The sequence below is a fragment of the Camelus dromedarius genome, chromosome 19, assembly GCF_036321535.1.
Source record: "Camelus dromedarius isolate mCamDro1 chromosome 19, mCamDro1.pat, whole genome shotgun sequence".
Classification (NCBI taxonomy): Eukaryota; Metazoa; Chordata; class Mammalia; order Artiodactyla; family Camelidae; genus Camelus; species Camelus dromedarius.
The window spans coordinates 16,389,361-16,408,762 of NC_087454.1; the positions used below are offsets into that span (position 1 = coordinate 16,389,361).

At 41.2% G+C, this 19,402-nt stretch overlaps 1 protein-coding gene across 3 annotated transcripts in view; it reads right to left on the minus strand.

The window, feature by feature from the left end:
• Positions 1 to 19,402, minus strand: part of KIAA0319 (KIAA0319 ortholog) — a 65,825-nt gene that overhangs the window by 34,415 nt on the left and 12,008 nt on the right. Inside the window, exons 2-8 of one of the 3 annotated variants that reach the window (XM_064476239.1) lie at positions 19,032 to 19,073; positions 14,732 to 14,879; positions 10,149 to 10,927; positions 5,966 to 6,158; positions 3,249 to 3,347; positions 1,964 to 2,061; positions 1,023 to 1,110 (exon numbers count right to left, since the gene is read on the minus strand). In XM_064476239.1, the coding sequence (XP_064332309.1) occupies positions 1,023 to 1,110; positions 1,964 to 2,061; positions 3,249 to 3,347; positions 5,966 to 6,158; positions 10,149 to 10,927; positions 14,732 to 14,786 (1,312 nt within the window). In that variant the 5' untranslated portion in view covers positions 14,787 to 14,879; positions 19,032 to 19,073. The remainder of the gene's footprint in view (positions 1 to 1,022; positions 1,111 to 1,963; positions 2,062 to 3,248; positions 3,348 to 5,965; positions 6,159 to 10,148; positions 10,928 to 14,731; positions 14,880 to 19,031; positions 19,074 to 19,402) is intronic. The other 2 variants (XM_031435115.2, XM_031435117.2) reach the window with 2 other exon arrangements.

Below are 19,402 nucleotides of genomic sequence, written 5' to 3' on the forward strand. Positions count from 1 at the left end.
AAGGACACTGACTGAGCCCACGTTGTACATGCCATGTCACCACCCAAATAAACCATCTGATGGGTAAAAATTGGTTCTCAATATCCTATCAAGAAGGCCTACAGGCCTCAACTACAGAAAGTCCTATTAATGTTTTGGAACCTTCCTATGAATTTTAGGAGCTTGTCTGCAGGTTTATATTTGTGTACAAAAGCCCAGGCTCAGTGAACAGGGGTAATAATAGCCACAGGGTTAGTCATGGAATCCGAGCACAACTGCAGAAGAGGAGTCATGGAGTATGGTCCTAGCTCCCAAGATTAACTGGATCTTGAACATTTGACTGAAGGCACCCACCACCACCACCGCCACCGCCACCGCCACGGTTAGCCATAAGAACAATCAGGCAGAATGTGCAAAAGGGGGACCTGCCAGCCCCTGAGGCAGAGGCTGGAGGTGGGGCTGGCACAGAGCTGGCCCACCCCCACTGGGCAGGCCGTGCCCACAGCCCAGCAGAGGGGGCGGTGGAGGAAGCCCAGCCCACGTTCCACTTGCTGAGCTGGGATCTGCACTCCCAGACAAAGTCCACTGTTTCTGATTCACACACGGGCACTGACCTATGGGCTGGTGGAGGCCTGACAGGGCCAGTGGGCTTGAAAGCCCATGGCATACACTTCCCTGGGCCCCTGAGCTGCTCAGCTGAACTTATCTGAAAAGCTCTTTCGCCTAAGATCAAGCCGAGTCATGGGGGCCGGAGGTGGGAGAGTGAATGCAGCAGACGTCAGATACAGGAGGCTAAGGCAAAGGTGATGCCAGTACCTAAGGACAGCAAGCCATGACCTTGCAACCTTGCACAGCAGGGTCAAGCGAGTACTAAGAACTATACAGCAAGCAGAAAGGGAAAAAAAAATCAAACTAACTAGAGTCTTTGCATGCTTTCTGTACAATGGAGCTTAATGTAAAACCAAAAATATCTATCACTGTGTTATTAGGACACCAAAAATGGAGCCTGTACAACAGGAGGCCGTTCTCTTAGTCAGCCTTACCTGGCTCAACGCTGACATTTACAAATCCCTCTCCAAAGGCATTTTCACCAGAAACCGCTACTCTGAAGGCATAAAGTCCGACTGACAACTGCAACACCAAGAAAAGTCACAACGGTAAACATGCAAAAGACACGATGGGTCCACTGCCTAGAAAATTCTAAAATATTCCAGGAGCCGTTCTCCTGGAGTCAACACAGAGAAGGGGCTCAGGCCCTGTGGACCCACGGCCACGTGTGTGACACCTGCACTCTGGACACCAAGATCACGCAGGAAGGCCTTCAGCTTAGTTACAGATGCTCACATGCCTCACTGAGGCCTTTGTGTGACAGACCGGCCGAGGGCAGCAGTTCTCAAACTCGCGTGTAGGGGAATCATGCAATTTTACCAAGTAGCTCTGGTGGGTGGTCCGGGTACCAGACTTTGAGAGGCAGCGCTCAGTGACGCGGGGGTGATGCCAACTCGTGTTGCACCAGTAGCTGTGCAATCTCAGGACTGATGACAACCCAGTCATCTATGGACTAGGTTTCTTCTTGTGTGGGCTTACATCTTGGAGCAATAATTGGTAGTCAAACCATTTGTGAACTGGAATGCAATTGTTGGCAACCCTAGAAATGTGCCTAAGAATCAGAGATAACCAGAATGTCTCTAACACTGCAAAGGGAGCAAGAGTTGTAACACAGACTTTAACCTCAAACAGAGACCCAGATCAGCCTGGGCAACCAGGCTCTTTTCTCCGGGTTGACACGTAATTAAGTCAAAGAAAAATGACCGAAAGGTCCTGTTTTTAAATCTGCCTGTCTACCTACATGCTTGAGACTTGATTCATTTGGATCCTTCTTTTGATTTTAATCAAAAGAGAGACTTCCGGCTTCAACAGCTAAGAAGGTGTTACCTGAATTCTAAGATATGCTGTCAAATACAACTTGTCCCCAGTTACTCACTTGAGAGAGATTAAGAGTTTGCATGTGTCTTTGTTTTATTTCACCTTGGTAGTCTTCAGGGTGGCTTATTAAACTCCATTCATAGCTGTAGGTTGTTCCTGAGAGCAAAAAAGAAATATGAGTAGTTATAAATTCTGAAAGGTCACTATAATCTGGGCAGAGGAAAGAAAATGACAGCCTTCAATCTACCAGCAGAGATCAGTTAGAAATACTGAACTCAACTTTCAACTATCATCCAGCTAAGGAATAACAAGGTTTCTATAACATTTTAATGTAAAATTTCTTTTTTTATTATAAGAACATAAAACATATAAGACATTTAGAAAATGTAGAAAATTTTTTTTAAATGCCCTAATTTCATTGTTAGCGTTTGATGACTTTCCTTCCAGACTGTGATATCTGACTATATATATAAATTTTAACAGAGTATGTATAATCCACTGTACTTTTTCTCCTTTTAATAAAAGGCAAGGAGATTTCAATTCATTTAATCTGTTGTAGGGGTTTATGTAAGGACAGAGAAACAGATTAAACCTCTTCGTATCAAGCTGAAGCTGTCTCCCACCTCCCACCTTGGGGTACTAGTGGTTAAAGGACGAGGTACCTCAGCTGGAAGGAGTAAAATATAAATGCCAAACATTATCATCTATGCTTAAATTTTGATTCATGTCAGAGGGAAAAATGAATAAAGGAACTAACCCAAATGAGAAATATTCAAATACCTTAAGAATGAATATACTCTAAGAAAGTATGCATTTGCAAGGTCACAGGAGTAGGTCAAATGTTTGCTCAGTAGCAGAGTGCTGGACAAGCAGAAGGAAGTATTTTAAACAACATTTTTTGAACAGCTGGTGTGAGGATGTTGAGAACCTCAGAGCCATGTTATCACCACCACATCTGCAAACAAACGTTTGTGCACATGCCACATCCTTCACCTGACACGTGGTATCTTCCCAGGCTCCATGAGTTATTACAAGTCAAAAGCTGGGATGTGGAAACCTCTCCTGTCCTAATATATCACTCTGCTTTGTATCATCAGAGATGTATGACTTTCTATCCTGACCAATTAAAGGAAATATACCATCCTTAATTTCCAATCCTTTTACTCCATTTTAAACTATTTAAATACACTTCAATGCTTATGATCATCAAAGCCTTGTCATCCACTCCAGAATGACACAACGTTGTGAAAATGAATCAATACTGTAAATAACCAGTAAAGACCCATTAAGGACACACCAGCTAATCAGCCCCTCCTGGTGTCAGAGGGAAGTCAAACTCTCACCTGCAGGTGGCGCTGGCACAACAAAGGCCTTCAGTTCAACTTCATTTTCCGGTGAAGTTACTATTAGGTTTTCGCCAGCCGACACCATGAGTTCTTTCACTAAAAGTTAATTAGAAATAGTACATTTCATTATATACTTTAATGAAGTTATATTACTGCCTATAGTAGATTTGTTTTTAGTATCTATAAAATAATATATTTTTGTAACAGTTCATGTGATTTTATCTACGACACTTTTCCCCTCTAGCTGGTAACGGAATCATGCCCTATATTATGCTGCAGGGTTGATTTTGTACATTTTGAACTGTCTATGTGAGTTGGCACTGTGGAGAAAATAAGGCTTCAGGCTGACTGAGCAAGATGTTGGTGACAAGAGTTGGTGACAAGGTGAGGGTACTATGGATTGGGTCTATTTTCTCTTGCTACCAGCTTAGCTTGACTCCCTGGTATGTGTTAATTTTATTCATAGAGAGGTCGAGGGTAATCATAAGTGTTTGTGTCTCATTAGTCACACACCACTCAGTTCTTCTGATAGTAGCCCCATGAATTACTGCAATGGCCTCGCTCTTGGAACCTTTCCAAGAGGAAATCCAGTCAACCTCAATATAAAAAAGGCTATTTTAACTCAAGCAGCAGGAACATTCACTCTCATCAAAAGCACTTAACTACTAAATCAGCATTCCAGGCAATTCCTTGCTCCATACCCAGCAGTACATTTATACATTTCATTGGCTGGACTCAGTTGGGCATTGGTCTCACTTGTAAAATACAATCGAGATAAATGTCGAGATAGTGCATAGAGAAAAGCAAAGATTGGGAAAAAAAAAAAAAAAGCTGAGTGCTCTCTAGAGGTCTAAGCTGCTTGGTGATGTTAGAGGGACATGTGGCTCATTTAAATCCTCTTATCCCCTCTCAGTCTGTACTCAGCCCCTCGAGTGCCTTCCTAGACCAGCTGCAGAGGCCTCACTGCTTTCTCTGGCTTCTCTTCCTGTCACTTGCACTGACTCTTTGCAAGAACATTGAGGACCTGGAAGGTACATTGGTCCAAACCCATCATTTTACAGATGAAGAAATGGAGCCTGAGAAAAGCAATGGAAGTTGCTCGAGGCTATGTGGATCATTAGTAATCCACCCACCAATTTTAACTAATTTAAATGTATTTATTTCAACAACTAATTTACATACCAGATTAAACTAAGCCAGACACTGTTCCAAAGGGCTTTAAAATGATCAATTCATTTCATCCTCTAACTACTTTATGTAATAGGTACTATCAGGACCCAAGGATTCTAATTCCCAGGCCAGTTTCCCTTTCAATATACACAGCTTCTCCTCCATCATTATCCTCCTCGCTACTGAAGCTTAGGATCAAAAGTAAATAGCCAAGGAAGAGAGGGTAATCCTCAAAGTCCATTACCCACAGAAAGGCTCAGGAAACATGACAAAAGTCTCTAGTAACTCCTTTAGTAGTAAACCTAATGGGAACTCTTCAGTCCTCATGACCTCTGTGACACATGGCCCCTTCACCACTTCTTCCAACATGGAGCTCTCTCCTCTCTCATTCCCTCAGCCCACACCCTCCTCCTTCTCTCCTACCTCTCTGCCAACAGCACTCTGTCAGCTCTGTAGGCTACTTCTGCTCTCCCAGCACCTGATATAATGACAGCTTGAAAGGTCCAGCCCTCAGGGCTCTGCCAGGCTTACCCCACCACTCTCCCTGCATGGCTGTCAACTATCACTGCTGCCCTGATGACCCCCCGTCCTTTATCTTCAGCCCAACTCCTCATCTAACTTTCAGTTCCATGTGTTCATACATCTTAGAGTCCTTTCACCTTCATCCTGACCTTCAACCACTTATCAACTTCTAGTGGTTCTACCCTTTCAATCTCTCTTGAATCTGGTTCCTTCTCTCCATCCCTGCAACCACTCACTCTGGTTTTTCTTTAATGGATCCTCTTGCCTCCAGTCAACTCCATATATATAATGTTCTTGACGTCAATTTGATCATTTCACTTTCCTGCTTAAAATCTCTCAGGGATTCTCTCTACTCATCCAGTAATGCACAAATCCCTTAGCATAGAACACAGGATCCTTCAAAATCTTGCCCCACTCACCACTCCAGCCTCATCTGGCCATTCCCACTCCATTCCTGTAACTTCCAGCCACACAGAACTCCTTAGAGTTCTTCCCAATATGCCACGTGAGCTCTTGTACCTCTGTTCCTTCTCAGAGGCAATGAATGAAATGATGCGTGGGAAATGCCAAGTGTGGTGCCCGGCACTGGGTGAGTGCTCAATAAATATAATTATCATTATTGTTATTACACATGTAGCTCCTGTGACCTGAACAACGTGCCAGCCCCATTTTAGCTGGTTCATCTATCCTAGCGTCATCGCCTCTGGAAAGGCTTCCATGGCCCTTCCGAGTGGGTCAGGCAGGGTGCCCCTTCTCTGCTCCCGTAGCAGCCTCTCACAGCACTTACCATATTGTATCCAACCAGCTATTTATTGTCAGTCTCATTCCCTAGACTACAGAGTCATGGAGGGAAAAGACAGTATCTATTCATCTTTTTATTCCCAGTGCCTAGCATGTTTCTGGTACATGAGTGATGCTCAACAATTTGCCTGGAGGGGATGAGTAAACTTTAAAAGTTGTCACTACTATATTTTACAGTGTTTCTTCAGTACATTTCTTCCCGTAGTATTTTTTAAAGTTACCTGTCCTGGGAACAGTGGGAGCAGATACAGGTTGCTCAGATGGGGTGGACTCAGTGGGGATGGTGCTAGTGGGAAGGGTTGAAATGCTCTGCTCTGTGTTCCAGGGGGTGACTGTGAGAACTGAGTTTTCCTCCATGGTGGCTGGGCTGAACTCCGGGCTGGCTGGAGGAGGATTATGGGAAGGCATTAGAACCTAGGAGATCAATTACAAGGATAAGTTGTTATGGGGGGAAAAGAAGTTGAACTCTTCAAGCCAACACCATGCCGTTGACCTTTTTCATAAATTAGATCCAGTAGCATTTAAAACACTGTGTCTAATATTGCAAATCACTGGACTCTAGACCATCTCTTTCAAATATTCTCTGCTATCTATTAAAAATGTAAGACAACTCTGGGCTGGACAATTTTTAGAGGCAAACACGCACAAACAGAAAACATTCAAGATAAAGAGAAAATATTTATAGTAGTCCCTAAATTAATCAGTAAGGCAATAATTGAAGACAATCAGATGATTCAACAAAAAGCAGGCTTCTAGACTAAATGATCTCTATTCATATCATCCGTTGTATACAAACTGTAACTTAAAATTACAGAGTTAGCCAACGTAAAGGTTTTAAATTAAATATCAAGTACCAGGGGGAAAGTCTCATAACATGATAATAAAGTGCTCTTCTGAGCTTCAACTGCCAGTGACTATGTGAAGCCAGGTAAATAAACCTCAGGCTAAGAAGACAGGAGACCCAAAGGGGATGTTGGAGTGTGAAATCCACAGAAAGAAAAGCTGTAACTCAAATGTTAAGTAGAGAGGGGGCATTGGTGTTTATTGAAAACACAGCTACTCTCTTCTGCAGCTGACATAGCCACATAGAAGAAGGTAAATTGTGTTAATGCTTAGTGATACGGGAAAAGAATGTGATTAATCTCTTATATTTAATTTTTTTAATTGAAGATTCCAAAACTTTTAAGACCTTTACAAGTACAGAAAAATATGGAAACTTTGAAAAGGACAGAAAAATACATCAAAGCAGAAAAAAACTTCTGATAATCTCACTACTTAAAAATGTTTTTAGGAATTTTTAGTGGTTGCAATGATAATGTATAGTCATGTCATTCCAGCTTTCTTCATCTACTCTAACCTAAGCACTGATATTTTAAAGAGTATTTTCCTTTTTTTAAAAAAAATCTTAATTGGTTTAAGCCTCTTTACATTCTGATTTGCCATCTTGTATCTTTGTAACAGAGAAGAAAAAATCTGACTCCCTATTAGATCTGTTCCTTTAGCTCTAACTCTATGCTTTCCTGTGCTTAGTCATGCTGGTTCTGCACTTTTTGGAAAAGAATGTTGCCAATAGCCTGAAAAATATAAGGCAGCCTGTTCCTTCTCAAGGCTCTGACATTTCAGGGTATAACACTTTTCTATTTATACAGAGATAAAAAGTTGCAGAATAGAGAATAAGATTTGTGTTGTTAGAGGTTTACAGGAACATCGTGACCTGACCTATGTGGACAGCTGCAAGAACAAACAATTCTGATGCCAAGAAGTTTGCAACAACCAACCACACCTCCTCCCCTCTTTAGTATAAAAGAAGCCTGAATTCTAACTTGGGTAAGATGCTTCTCTAGGACATTAGTCCCCCATCTTCTCGGTCTACTGGCTTTCCGAAGAAAGTTGTTATTCCTAATACCTCGTCTCCTGATTTATTGGCCTGTTGTGTGGTGAGCAGAATGAATTTGGATTTGGTAACATCTTAAAATACAATAGTTTCCAAAAACAGACTTGCCATATGATCCAACAATACCACTCCTGGGCATGTATCTAGAGAAAACTATAATTCAAAAAGATACATGCACCCAATGTTCATAGCTGCACTATTTACAATGGCCAAGACATGGAAGCAACCTAAATGTACATCAACAGATGAATGGATAAAGGAGTTGTGTTATATATACACAATGGAATACTACTCAGCCATAAAAAGAATAAAATAATGCCATTTGCAGCAGCATGGATGGACCTAGTGATTATCATACTAAGTGAAGTCAGAAAGAGAAAGACAAATACCATATGATATCTCTTATACATGGAATCTAAAAAAGTGACACAAATGAACTTATTTACAGAACAGAAGCAGACTTGCAGACATAGAAAACAAAGTTATGGTTACCATAGGGAAAAAGGGGTGGGAGAGGGATAAAGTAGGGGTTTGGGATGAGCAGATACAAACTACTATATAAAAAAATAGACAAACAACAAGGTCCTACTGTATAGCACAGATAACTATATTCAATAGCTTGTAATAACCTACAATGAAAAAGAATATATATATGTATAACTGAATCACTTTGCTGTACACCAGAAACTAACACAACATTGTAAACCAACTATATTTCAATTAAAAAAAAAAAGAAAAGGAAATACAACAGCTTCTTCTGTGACTGTTCTTTTGTCCCTTCATTGCCCACTGCATTCAGCTTTCCCAGACCCACACGCTCACTACATTCTCATGAAGTCTTGGCATTCCCCAGATGAGCAGCCTCCGAGCTCACCAACTGCTCTCCTCAGCACAGTCTCCTTCTCTTTCTCCCTGACCTTCTGCTGTCAGCACCTGAACCTTCCCTCTGCTTTTGGTATGTCTCCTTTCCCAAAGATTCCCACTCTCTTCACCTGTGTTTTTCATAGAAAGTTCTGTACAGCTTATGTGCTCTCCTTAGTATCTCCCTCCTCCTTCCCAGCTGACTCATGTCACTGGTGAGATTCCAGCAACCTGAGATCCTGTTGGGTCCTGAAGAAACTGCAGGGGATCAGAATATGTCACCCTCAAATACACCACTTTGGCATACTGATTATTTTGAATGAAAGGTACTTGAGAAACAGGTCCTACTGTATAGCACAGATGTGCAAGAAAGACACTCTGACCGTCCTTTGTCCCCCTGAAAGCAAGGGATAACTCACCCATGTGAAAGGTATCTTTCCTTTCAAGGATTACCTACAACTTAATGCAGCTCAGAAAACTCTAATTGTGACTGTAGGGGAAAATTTGTATTTTGGTGGAAAATAAAACACTGTACCAGGAGGATGGAAGGTGTCCTTACCACCAGAGACAGGAAATTTAGGACTGAGAAGGCTGCATAAACCAACCTTGTGTGAAAACAACAGACCCAAAATAGAGTCACTTATGCTAAGCCCCCAAACCAAGACTTAATTACAGTTTCAGCTCTTCCTGGAATGGAATCTTAAGCCAGTCAATCAGGAATAATTTTAAGGTCATCTGCCTGATAAACCTCCACTCTCCCGTAAAGGAAAGTAACCTTGGAATAACCAACACACTTTTTTGTCTTGTACAGCTTCCTTGTTCTCACTTCCTTCTGCCTGTAAGTCTTTCACTTTGTACAGCTCCTCGGAGTTCCTTTCTATTGGCTGGATTGGATGCTGGCTGATTTGGATCCATTTTTGCTCCAATAAACTCTTTAAAATGTTAATGTGCTTCAGTTTATTTTTTAACAGATCCTTAACTGCAACAGATACTTTGTCACCAATTTACTACCCCAAACCTAAACCCCTTTGGCTTGTCAATTGGTCACAAATGTACTGTTTCTTTATTGAAAAGATATAAAATCCTCTTGTTTTGTTCATTTTTCATATTTTTAATGGAGTCTCCTATATATCTGGAAGTAAATTTGTTTTTCTCCTGTGAATCTATCTATGTCAATTTAATTATTACCCCAGCCAAAGAACCTAGAAGGAAAGAAAAAAATTTTTTTTCTGCTCCTACAAAAAAAGATATGCAAAGCCTCTGGCTCTATGTGCTGTGTACATGGGCTGGCTCCGGGGACCTCTAAAAATCTTCATTCATCTTAGATACCAGTAGAGGCATCTCTAGGGAGAAGCGCTAAATCATCATTAGGTGGCTGACTTGTGAAGGCAGAAGAACTATTTGTTCTTTCAAATAGTCCAGTCCCGAGAGCATAACAGAGGAACAAGACATTTTGTTTCCTGGAAGGCTCTGAGAGTCATCTTTCTTGCTGATACCTTAACAGGTGTCCTTAAGAAGTCATCTTTCTTGCTGATACCTTAACTGGTGTCCTTGAGATGAACCTTCCTGTGTGTACCATCCAATGAGGACCAGGCTCCAAAAGTAAACAGCCCCTCTCACCCTCTCGTGCACACACCTGCCACACCCACCTCTTTTCCAGAGCTGTTGCTGGGTTGCTCCCGGAGCTGAAAAGTCTCTTTCTCCAGTTCCTCTCCTGAAGATGGAGTCGTGATCAAGGGAAGCAACAACCCTCTCCCTGGGGCGCGTTCTGGGGCCGGTGTCCACGCCGACTCATTCAGTTTATGGAGCTCTGGATCCTCCTGCTGCTTCTCCGCCAATGCTGCTGGGCTCTCTCCAGCAGAGGAGTTGAAGCCTCCCCCACCGCCACCACCACCACCACCACCACCACCACCACCGGGCAGCAAGCCCCAGTCCGTGTACTCTGCGCTCCCTCGGGGCGCCTGCTTGCTGACAGGCTGGAAGAGGTTCTGCTCCAGCTCCCGGTAGTCCTCCGAGTACTCAGACATCTCCTCCAGGCCCCGACCGTTGCCTAGAAAGGGCAAGTCCTTTCTGATATCCTCAGGTGAGTCCCCCCAGACTCCCGATGGAGAACCCCTGTTCAGCACCACCTCCCCGTAGTCCAGCAGCTGTGTGGGCCTCTGGGCGGGCCTGAGCACAAAGGTGAGGTAGGACCTGATGGAGCCCATCTTCTTGGGCTCACAGCTCTCCTTGCGGGGGCAGCTCACCAGGTAGCAGCGGCCCTCAAACCACCAGGCCAGGTCACAGCTGGACAGGTCACAGCACGCCGACGTGCAGTCCACCACGGGGGTGGTCTGAGGCACCGGCATGATTTTGTTAGTTTCCAAGTTTGGTGAAATGATTGCATTGGAATAAGTCTTCCCCTCACTACACTGCATACGGGCACAACCTGCAAACAACACAGTCTCTAGTAAGGAAGAGAGGCATATGGTTCCTGGCCAGCAAATAAACCACCCGCATTTCCTGTAGAAAGTCCACTGTTTTATCTTATAGCCCATCCCTCAACACTCCATCCATCCATAGATCCTTCCACCTGTCCATCTAACCCTCCATCCTCTCTCTTTATATTGTTACTCTACTTAGTCAACAGAAGCATTCTTTCCCACTTGTGTATTGCTTTTTTCCCTTACTTTTAAAAATATTTTAATTAAAAAAATTTTACAGTTTGTTTTGTTTTTTGAGGGGAGGAAATTTGATTTGTTTGTTTGATGAAGGTACTGGGGATTGAACTCAGGACCTCGTGCATGCTAAGTAGGCACTGTACCACTGAGCTATACCCCACCCCTGATTTTATACTATTTGTAATATTTTGCTTCTCACCCAAAGTTCAATTATAAAGGTTTATTTCAGGACCAACAGGTTGTTGCTGCTGTTAATGGAATTTTTAAAAATCTCACAGGCTATTCTGATGATTGATCAACTCTGATGATAGGAAAATATCAAAGGAGAGAAAAATTTGTCCAAAATATAGGTCTAGAACAACTAGCTTTAATCAGATTCTAAACAATGAACTATGTTTCCAGTCGGGCACTAGAGTAGCACTACACAAGGGTGATCTGCAGACACAGTGCGGCAGGGCCACAAGTCTGTGACCAGTCCATGACAAAATAACAGAAATGAGGCTTTTAGAAACCCCTGTAGCAATCTGTCATTCCCTGACATAGAAGGATAGAATCACTTTTCTCCTTTGTTGTTTATTTTTTAAAACAAAGAATGTTGACCACCATCCAGTTCCACAAAGATTAAGTCATTACCCACTGCTAATAGGGCACCCAGAAAGGAATTCAGGATGAAAACAGGGTAAGTCACTCTGTGCTTTAGAAAAACAGACCCCTTAGATAGATAGATACCTCAGGAAGAATTTTCATCAGCCCAGATTCTTGCATCTTCCCATACATAGGAAAGCTCTAAAATCACTAACTGAGATATCTATTCCTAGCAGTAATGGTTTACCAAGATGTGCGCTTGACTGCAGGCACTCCCTAGCCCAAAATCATACATATACTGGCTTCCTCTCCTACCTCTTCAGAACAGTTCCCTCGGAGGTACTGAGAGGCTGTTTTCCCAGGCTATAGTCCTCAGGAAAGTCCCTGAATAAGACTGAAACCCACAAGTCTTACACTGTGCATTTTGCTTTCAATAGACAATATGTTTGTTGATATTTTACCAACGAACTGGTCTGTGATGGCTTGGAAATAAAAATAAATTGGTTCTTCACCACATATAGTTTGAGAAGCAATGTTCTGCTAACCTCAGAAGGGCAAAGGATCTCTTTCCTAGTGAGGGCTCATCACTGATCATTCTCTTAATACCTGTTACTTTTTTCATAGTGACAGTCAGAGATTACTTCTAACTGGAGGTAAGAGAAATGATTAAATACAGAACAAGAATCATCTTTATTTTTACCTGTACAGACATCAACATCATTATAAATTTTTAAGAATCATTCATTGCCAAACACTGACTATATAGGAAAGTCTAATTGGTCCAATTTAATAAAACTTAGCTATAATAGAGATATATCTTTCCCAATGAATAAGCTTACAATAAACTAATTCAACTGAAATGAAATTTTCTCAAACAAACCTACTTTTTAAAAATTGCCTTAATAATCTGAGCCTTTTATTTTCTAAAGACAAGCTTAATCTCAGAGAGGGAGAGGAAAAATAAAACAAAAGAAAACTCTGAACACAACAAAACAGCATTTCCAATTAAAGTCAAGAGATGATGGGGTATGTAAACTAGGTATCTCTGACTCACAACTCTACTCTCAAAAATATTGTCTTTATTTGTAGTTACCACTAACATCCTGAGTGGCCTTTAAATGAAGATCCAAGCTAGATGGTTCTTCTAAACACAAACAGCAGGATATATTTTATTTCCCTTGAACAACTGTTGGCTCATCTCCTTTTGGACAGTACAATTCATAAAAACTATCATGTTTCATTTCTGGCTTTGGCCACCAGAAGCTTAAAAGCCAACTTGTAAAACTGTGTCACAGAAACCATTATTCAGGGAAAAGGCTGTGATCCTGGAACAAATTGTTACACGTGGGTGAGAGACATGGCGAGAGACTTCCAGACAAAGCTTAAAGCAGTTTTCCATCAGGCTGGAGGTGGAGACCTCCATATATAGCTCTGGGCCAGATCTTCCCTTTGTTATGCAAAAAAATCACCTGAATAGGCCGTTTAGATATACAAACTTTAAGCAGAGATCTGAATGCTAAATAAAGGAATTTGAGAAGGTGGAATTCTCAACATATAACCATTCTTCCTTTGGGCCAAGTTGCCATAATTACTTTAGAATCTATTGGACTCACTCAAGAAAATTCTTAAAGAGACCAGAGAACACTCACACATTTGTCCCCTCTACAAATTCCCAGCCCAATTCATGAACATAGTAGGCACTCCACGATTGTTGACAAATCAAGAAGGTCAGTGGTTAACATCTTGCCAAAGGTAAAGAGGGTAGACGGAAAAGACAGGCAAACTCTAAATAACATTACTGGGACTCAGTAATTCAGGAATTTTGAATTGATGAAAAACATCTCACAGGAAAGAAATCAAAAGCAGTGAAAAAGTGGGGATTTGAGAGAAAAAAAAAAGAGTGCTCAAAACATTAAAGATAGTATTTTCCAAAGTACAGAGTACATTAAGCATGGAATAAAGGAACATTTTGTTTTGCATACTGAGCAGTGATGAGTTAATAAGATGGATGGATGGGAGAGTGATCTACAAGGGATGGGGATGTTAGGCCTTTCCCAATGGTAGCATTTGCTGAAGTGGCACTTTTAGAATCTAAAACTGTGCTTATAAAAATTTAGATGCATATTAAAATCTCTTTCATATAGAGCATGTCTCTCTCACAGTGGAACATGGAAATAAATTTTCCATAAAACAAGCCAACAAAAAATTTAGATGCTTGCAATCCCTGAGCCACACTCACTAGAAGTTCTGATTCAGGAGGTTTGGACGGGACCTCGGAAACCACAAGGTTTTAACAAGGGTCATTCCCAGGTAAGCCTCATCATGGTTTAACTACACTTGGGCAAACCTTGGATATAAAACCATTTCCCTGGCCATATCTCCACCTTCAGTCTGCTAAGTTCAAAGGGGCTTAGCTGGCTTGGCTGGCCCAGCTGGGGCATGTCCCCAGAATTGATGCTCACCAATGATTTTATGCCATGGGTGTGTCCACAATAAGCAAACAGACTATATGAAAATAGATTTATGATACAAATGGGTCTGTCATTTGCTTTCCAAAAATATCTACTATATAATTCTTCTAAACAAAAATATAGGGGAGGTTATAGCTCAGTGGTAGAGTGTGTGCTTAGCATGCACAAGGTCCTGGGTTCAATCCCCAGTATCTCTGGTAAAAAATAAACAAATTAAATAAACCTAATTACCACCCCCTAAAAAAACAAAACAAAAAATAAAGTTTAAATAAGTACATGAAGTTTTCCTAATATATATGAAATAGGATTTATTTTCCCCAAAATAGTCTTGCTAAAAAATTTAAATGCCTGTTTCCAGAAACCACTGATGCATGAGGTCTGCCTTTCATATGTGAGATGAGTCTATTAGAAAGCAACACACAGCACCTTCGTCTTCTCGGGTTGATTTGAGTGCCTTACGCCAAAGACAGGAAGCCCAAGTGTAACACTGGCATCTCCAGGGTGACAGTTTCCTACCTGTAAAGAGCAGCAGCAGCAGCAACAAGGAGATCACAGCTGTAGGGGGCGCCATTCGGCCTCGCACACGGCTTCTAAGATGGCCCTGAGAGGCCTTTGGTGCAGGCTTTGTTTGATGTTTCTTTGGAGCCAGTTTTGGCCTCAAGAACTTCAAAGGAAAAACAGGAAAGAGACAGGAAGGAAGAAAAGAACAGGTAAATGGAGAAACACAAACAGTTATTTCTATCATGCATTTGTAGCAATGGGAAGCCTGCCTTGTTAACACCCCAAGGTGTTCAGGGCAGGACACTCCAAGATGTGCCAGTTTGACATGTGGATTATTTCAAGCTGGAAACAATCAAGGCCCAAAGGACTCAGGAAGAACCTTTAACCTTCACCCTAACTGTCTATTTAGATAAAGGACCTGTTCCAGGAAGGGAGCTATCTCCATAGGTAAATACAGTATAATATGAACTAGCTGTGGTACACAGAGAGGTATCCAGCAAAGCCTGTTTGTTAAAATTCCTCTCTGTATCCTACTGTCTCTGTATGATACAGCAAACATTTGTTTACCAAACCTTTGCTCTTTTTCATCTTCCTATGAATTGCCTTTCTTCCCTTTGAAGTCCCAGATCCCGACCCTCTCCTCCTTAGTCCAGGATGATATATATACCTCATTATACCTGACTCTCATTTTACCTGGAATCTCTCACATTATATGGATTTTCTGTACATGTATAATTAAATGTGATTTTCTCCTGTTAACTTGCCTTACGCCGTTTAAATTATTTGACGAGTCAAAAGGACCAAGAGGGGAAGGGAGAAATTTTCCCCTCCATGACAACGATATCTCAGGCAAACCATCCATTGGAAGTCTGTTCAGAAAGCAAGTAGTAGAGCACATGCTTAGCATGCACGGGGGCCTGGGTTCAATCCCCAGTACCTCCATTTAAAAAAAAAAAAAAAAGAACTTAAAGAAAAAAGCTATTGAATTCTACTATTTAAATGTGTGAATTGTATGATATGTGAACTATTATCTTAAAGCTGCTTTTTATTTTAAAGAAAAGAAACTACAGGAGAATATATTTGTAATCTCTGAATGGGGAAGGCCTAGGCATGGTACAAACTCAGAAATCATAACAGAGAATATGAATAAGTTGTATGCAACAACTAAAAATACGGATAAATAAAAATTTTCATGGAAGCACTGCCACACATAAAGTCAAAGTGTCAACAAACAACTAAGTGAGGAAAATATTTGCAACTCATATCACAAAGGATAATTTCCCTAATCCATAGGAGTGCCCTCCAGTCAATAACCATCCAATAGAAAAAGTCCATCAGCAGACAAAACACAGAAAAGGAAACATAAGTGCATTTTAAATACCTCAAAGGATGCTCAAATTCACCCATAAAAAGAGGAACACAAGTTAAAACTAAGAGATACCATTTTCTCACCGATGAGATGGTCATATATGATAAAACGTTTAGACTTCCCCGTGTTGGTGAGAGTATGGTTACTCAGGTATTCTCGCTCCTTACTGATGCGAGTCTCTATGGAGGACAACGTGGTACTAGCGTACATTTCAGCTGTTCCACTTCTTGGAATTTATTCTACTATATCTGTAAGCATTCATGAAATCACACCCACGCTAGTTTATTCCGGGGTGCAATATTGGTACTAACAAACAAACTGGGAACAACCAAACTCTCGTCAGCAAGGAAGTGGTTAAATAAATTAAAGGCTGCCTGTACCATAAAATCCCCTGCATCTGTGAAGAAGACGAAGCTGTTCCTGTGCTGGTATCTACCAAGACCAACTGTTAGGTGACAAAAGCAACATGCAGAATAGTGTAAGTGCTATTCACCATTTGTGGGAAAAGAGACTGGGGCTAGGAAAAACAGAACTATGGATTTGCTTGAAAACGCATTAACGATCTCTAGAAGAATACACAAGATCATACGTTAATAGCTAAGGATCACAGAGACAGCAAGAATAGAGACTTTTTTCAACAAGTAGCTTTTTGTGCCTCTTGAATCATGTGAACGTCTTCAATATTTTGCACGTAAATAAATAAATTGAATATTCTTGTCACTGTGCTTGGTCTGGAGGCTTAGATCTACTGAGCATCAAAAGCTCAGGAGATGACACTAGAGGGATGGAGAGCCCACATGAGGTCACAAACAGGAAGGGACTCTGGGTGCATAACACTGAGCAGGACGGGGCATGAGCAGGGCAGCCAGATTTAGCAAAGAAAGAGTCCCAATCAAATGTGAATTTCAGACAAATAACAAATTTTATTATGCAATATTTAGGACATATTTTACTATATTTTGTCAGGCAACCCTAGCTATGAGAAAATACCTGGGCTGCCCTGGGCAGCTAGTTAGAACTGCTACTAGGCTATGTCTCTACTCCAAGGAAGGTCCACACATATACCACCATTGAGAGAAAGAGTCGACATTTATACTTCACCTTAGAAGTATCAGTTCCACTCAAATTCAGTCAATATGCTGAATCCCCACTGAGTTATGAAAGCACGTAGTTGTAAGCACGAACAACTTGTTAAGAGAAAGAACACAATGAATTACCATCATTCCAGTGAAAGGACCAAAGTGAGGGAAAGACCTAGCAAACAAGCCACTGGGAAAAAAAAAAAAGGATGTATTCACATTTTAAATTGCAATTTTGAAATTCAGTAATCCCTATCTCAAAGAGAATTACCATGGTTCTCTGCAACAAATTACTTTTCAAAGCTAGCTGACAGCTTTCATCTCAGCTGGAGTTAAGTGTATGGAAAAAAAGAAAAGAAAAGAAAGAAATCCTGTATGACAGCCAGAATCCAACATTTCTGATATTTACTTCTTAACTGCCTTGTTTTTCAGTAAGGTTTGCCCAGAACTATCCTGCAGAGAATAGGAGGAAATGTATGACTCATATATTTCTCTTTCCATCTCACTGCAGTTGAGTTCACTTTTGATCTTAGAATTAGTCGCTGTCATAGCTGTGACCAATAAACTCAGGTCAACCAAGTAGGAACATCCCCCTGGCCCCGTGGCAGGTCTCTTAGGACTGTGGTGAATTACATGCATGTAACAGACTGGTGCAAATGATGACAGGAACCAATGTTAAAAATTCCTGAAATATGCCAGGACAGACATCTCAGGAGAGGGGAGCGAACTCATCACACCACTCTCCATGCTCCCCTCTTCCCAGTCTTCTTTCCAACATCCACTAACCTCCCCATGCTCTCTCCTCTACCCTACCAATAACCAGCTTACAAGCCAGTTCTTCAGAGCCTTCCTTCCCAAACAGAACCTCCAAGCTGAAGTCATTGCTGCCTCCTCTGGACAGGTTCCAAGGCTAGGTTACTGTCACAAATACAATACTGGATGAAAAGTACAATTAATATTTGTAAAAATTCCCATTTATTTCATAATGTCCCTGGCACTTTACATGCTTTTGTTTTCATCCTCTGAAACAGCTCCAGCTGCATATTATTAGCCCCATTTTACAGATGATGAAACTGAGGCTTAGAAAAGCTAAAAAGTCCAAGAATTAGAACCTCATCCAGGCATGTCTGACACCAGAGAATATGTTCTTTCCACTATTCTGTCCTGCCTTATGTGTCTCTCTCCATTAAAAAAAAAAAAAAAAAAGCTAATTCGGTTTTATTCTAATTTACAAAAGCAATAATATCCAATATTAAGGTATACTTAAATATTGTATGTCTCATGACTGTATAATATTCATGTATTATTATCATGAAGTCTATGATCTAGTACTACACAAAAGATGCAGATTATGAGCAGAAAATGGAGTATTATATATGCATGGGAAAAGTCTGGATTTCTAGCAAAATGCCAGCACAATAAAATATTTAGATTGCTGGGGACAATGTAACACCTTTTAAATATATAACGGCACTCACAAGAAAATAAGGGAAATCCCCCAAGGCTGAAAACAAACAGAAAGCTGGAAAGCTGATGCCAAGGCAGCAGCTGCCCAAGATAACTGCTGGTTTCCAGAACCTAGAGATGTGAGTCTCATGGATACAACGCAGACAGAAGTCAGAGCCTTGGGCATGTTCAAGTTGAGGGGTTGTAACTAAGGTGCCTCTTAAAACCAGGAGTCTTTAAGAGACAGATCCTTGTGGGTGAAAAGGATGAACTAAGGGGGAAAAAAAATCTGGCTACTGTGCTCTGTGGGAAGAAAAAAATTCTTCCTTGAGAATGGACAACCATAGGTTTGCTCCTCACAGGTCTGGGTTCCACTTTTCATGGCAAGTTTGGTCTAATTAACCCCACGGGGAGAAATTACCTCAATTTCCGGTGGTCCTGGGTTGGTAGTACCCAAAGATACCTGGAAGAGACAATGATAAATCCTTTTTTGGAAGAATTCTCCTCAACCCCTAGGGGAGAACCCAGACAACCTTGAGCTTAGAATTCCAAATTACTAAACAACCCAGGCACTGTGGAGAAAGGCAACAGAGAAGAAAGACAAGAGAATCAGGCCCCTGAGATTTTTCAAATAATGAAATTCTGGCTTACAAATATGAACTAATTGATGCTTAAAACATTTAAGGAGAGAAAAAAAAGTAAGGTATAAGATTTTTACCCCCCCCCCCAAAAAAAAGACCCTGGCAGATGTGAAAAATCACCAGGCAAAAGTGTAACAATAAAAAGATAACA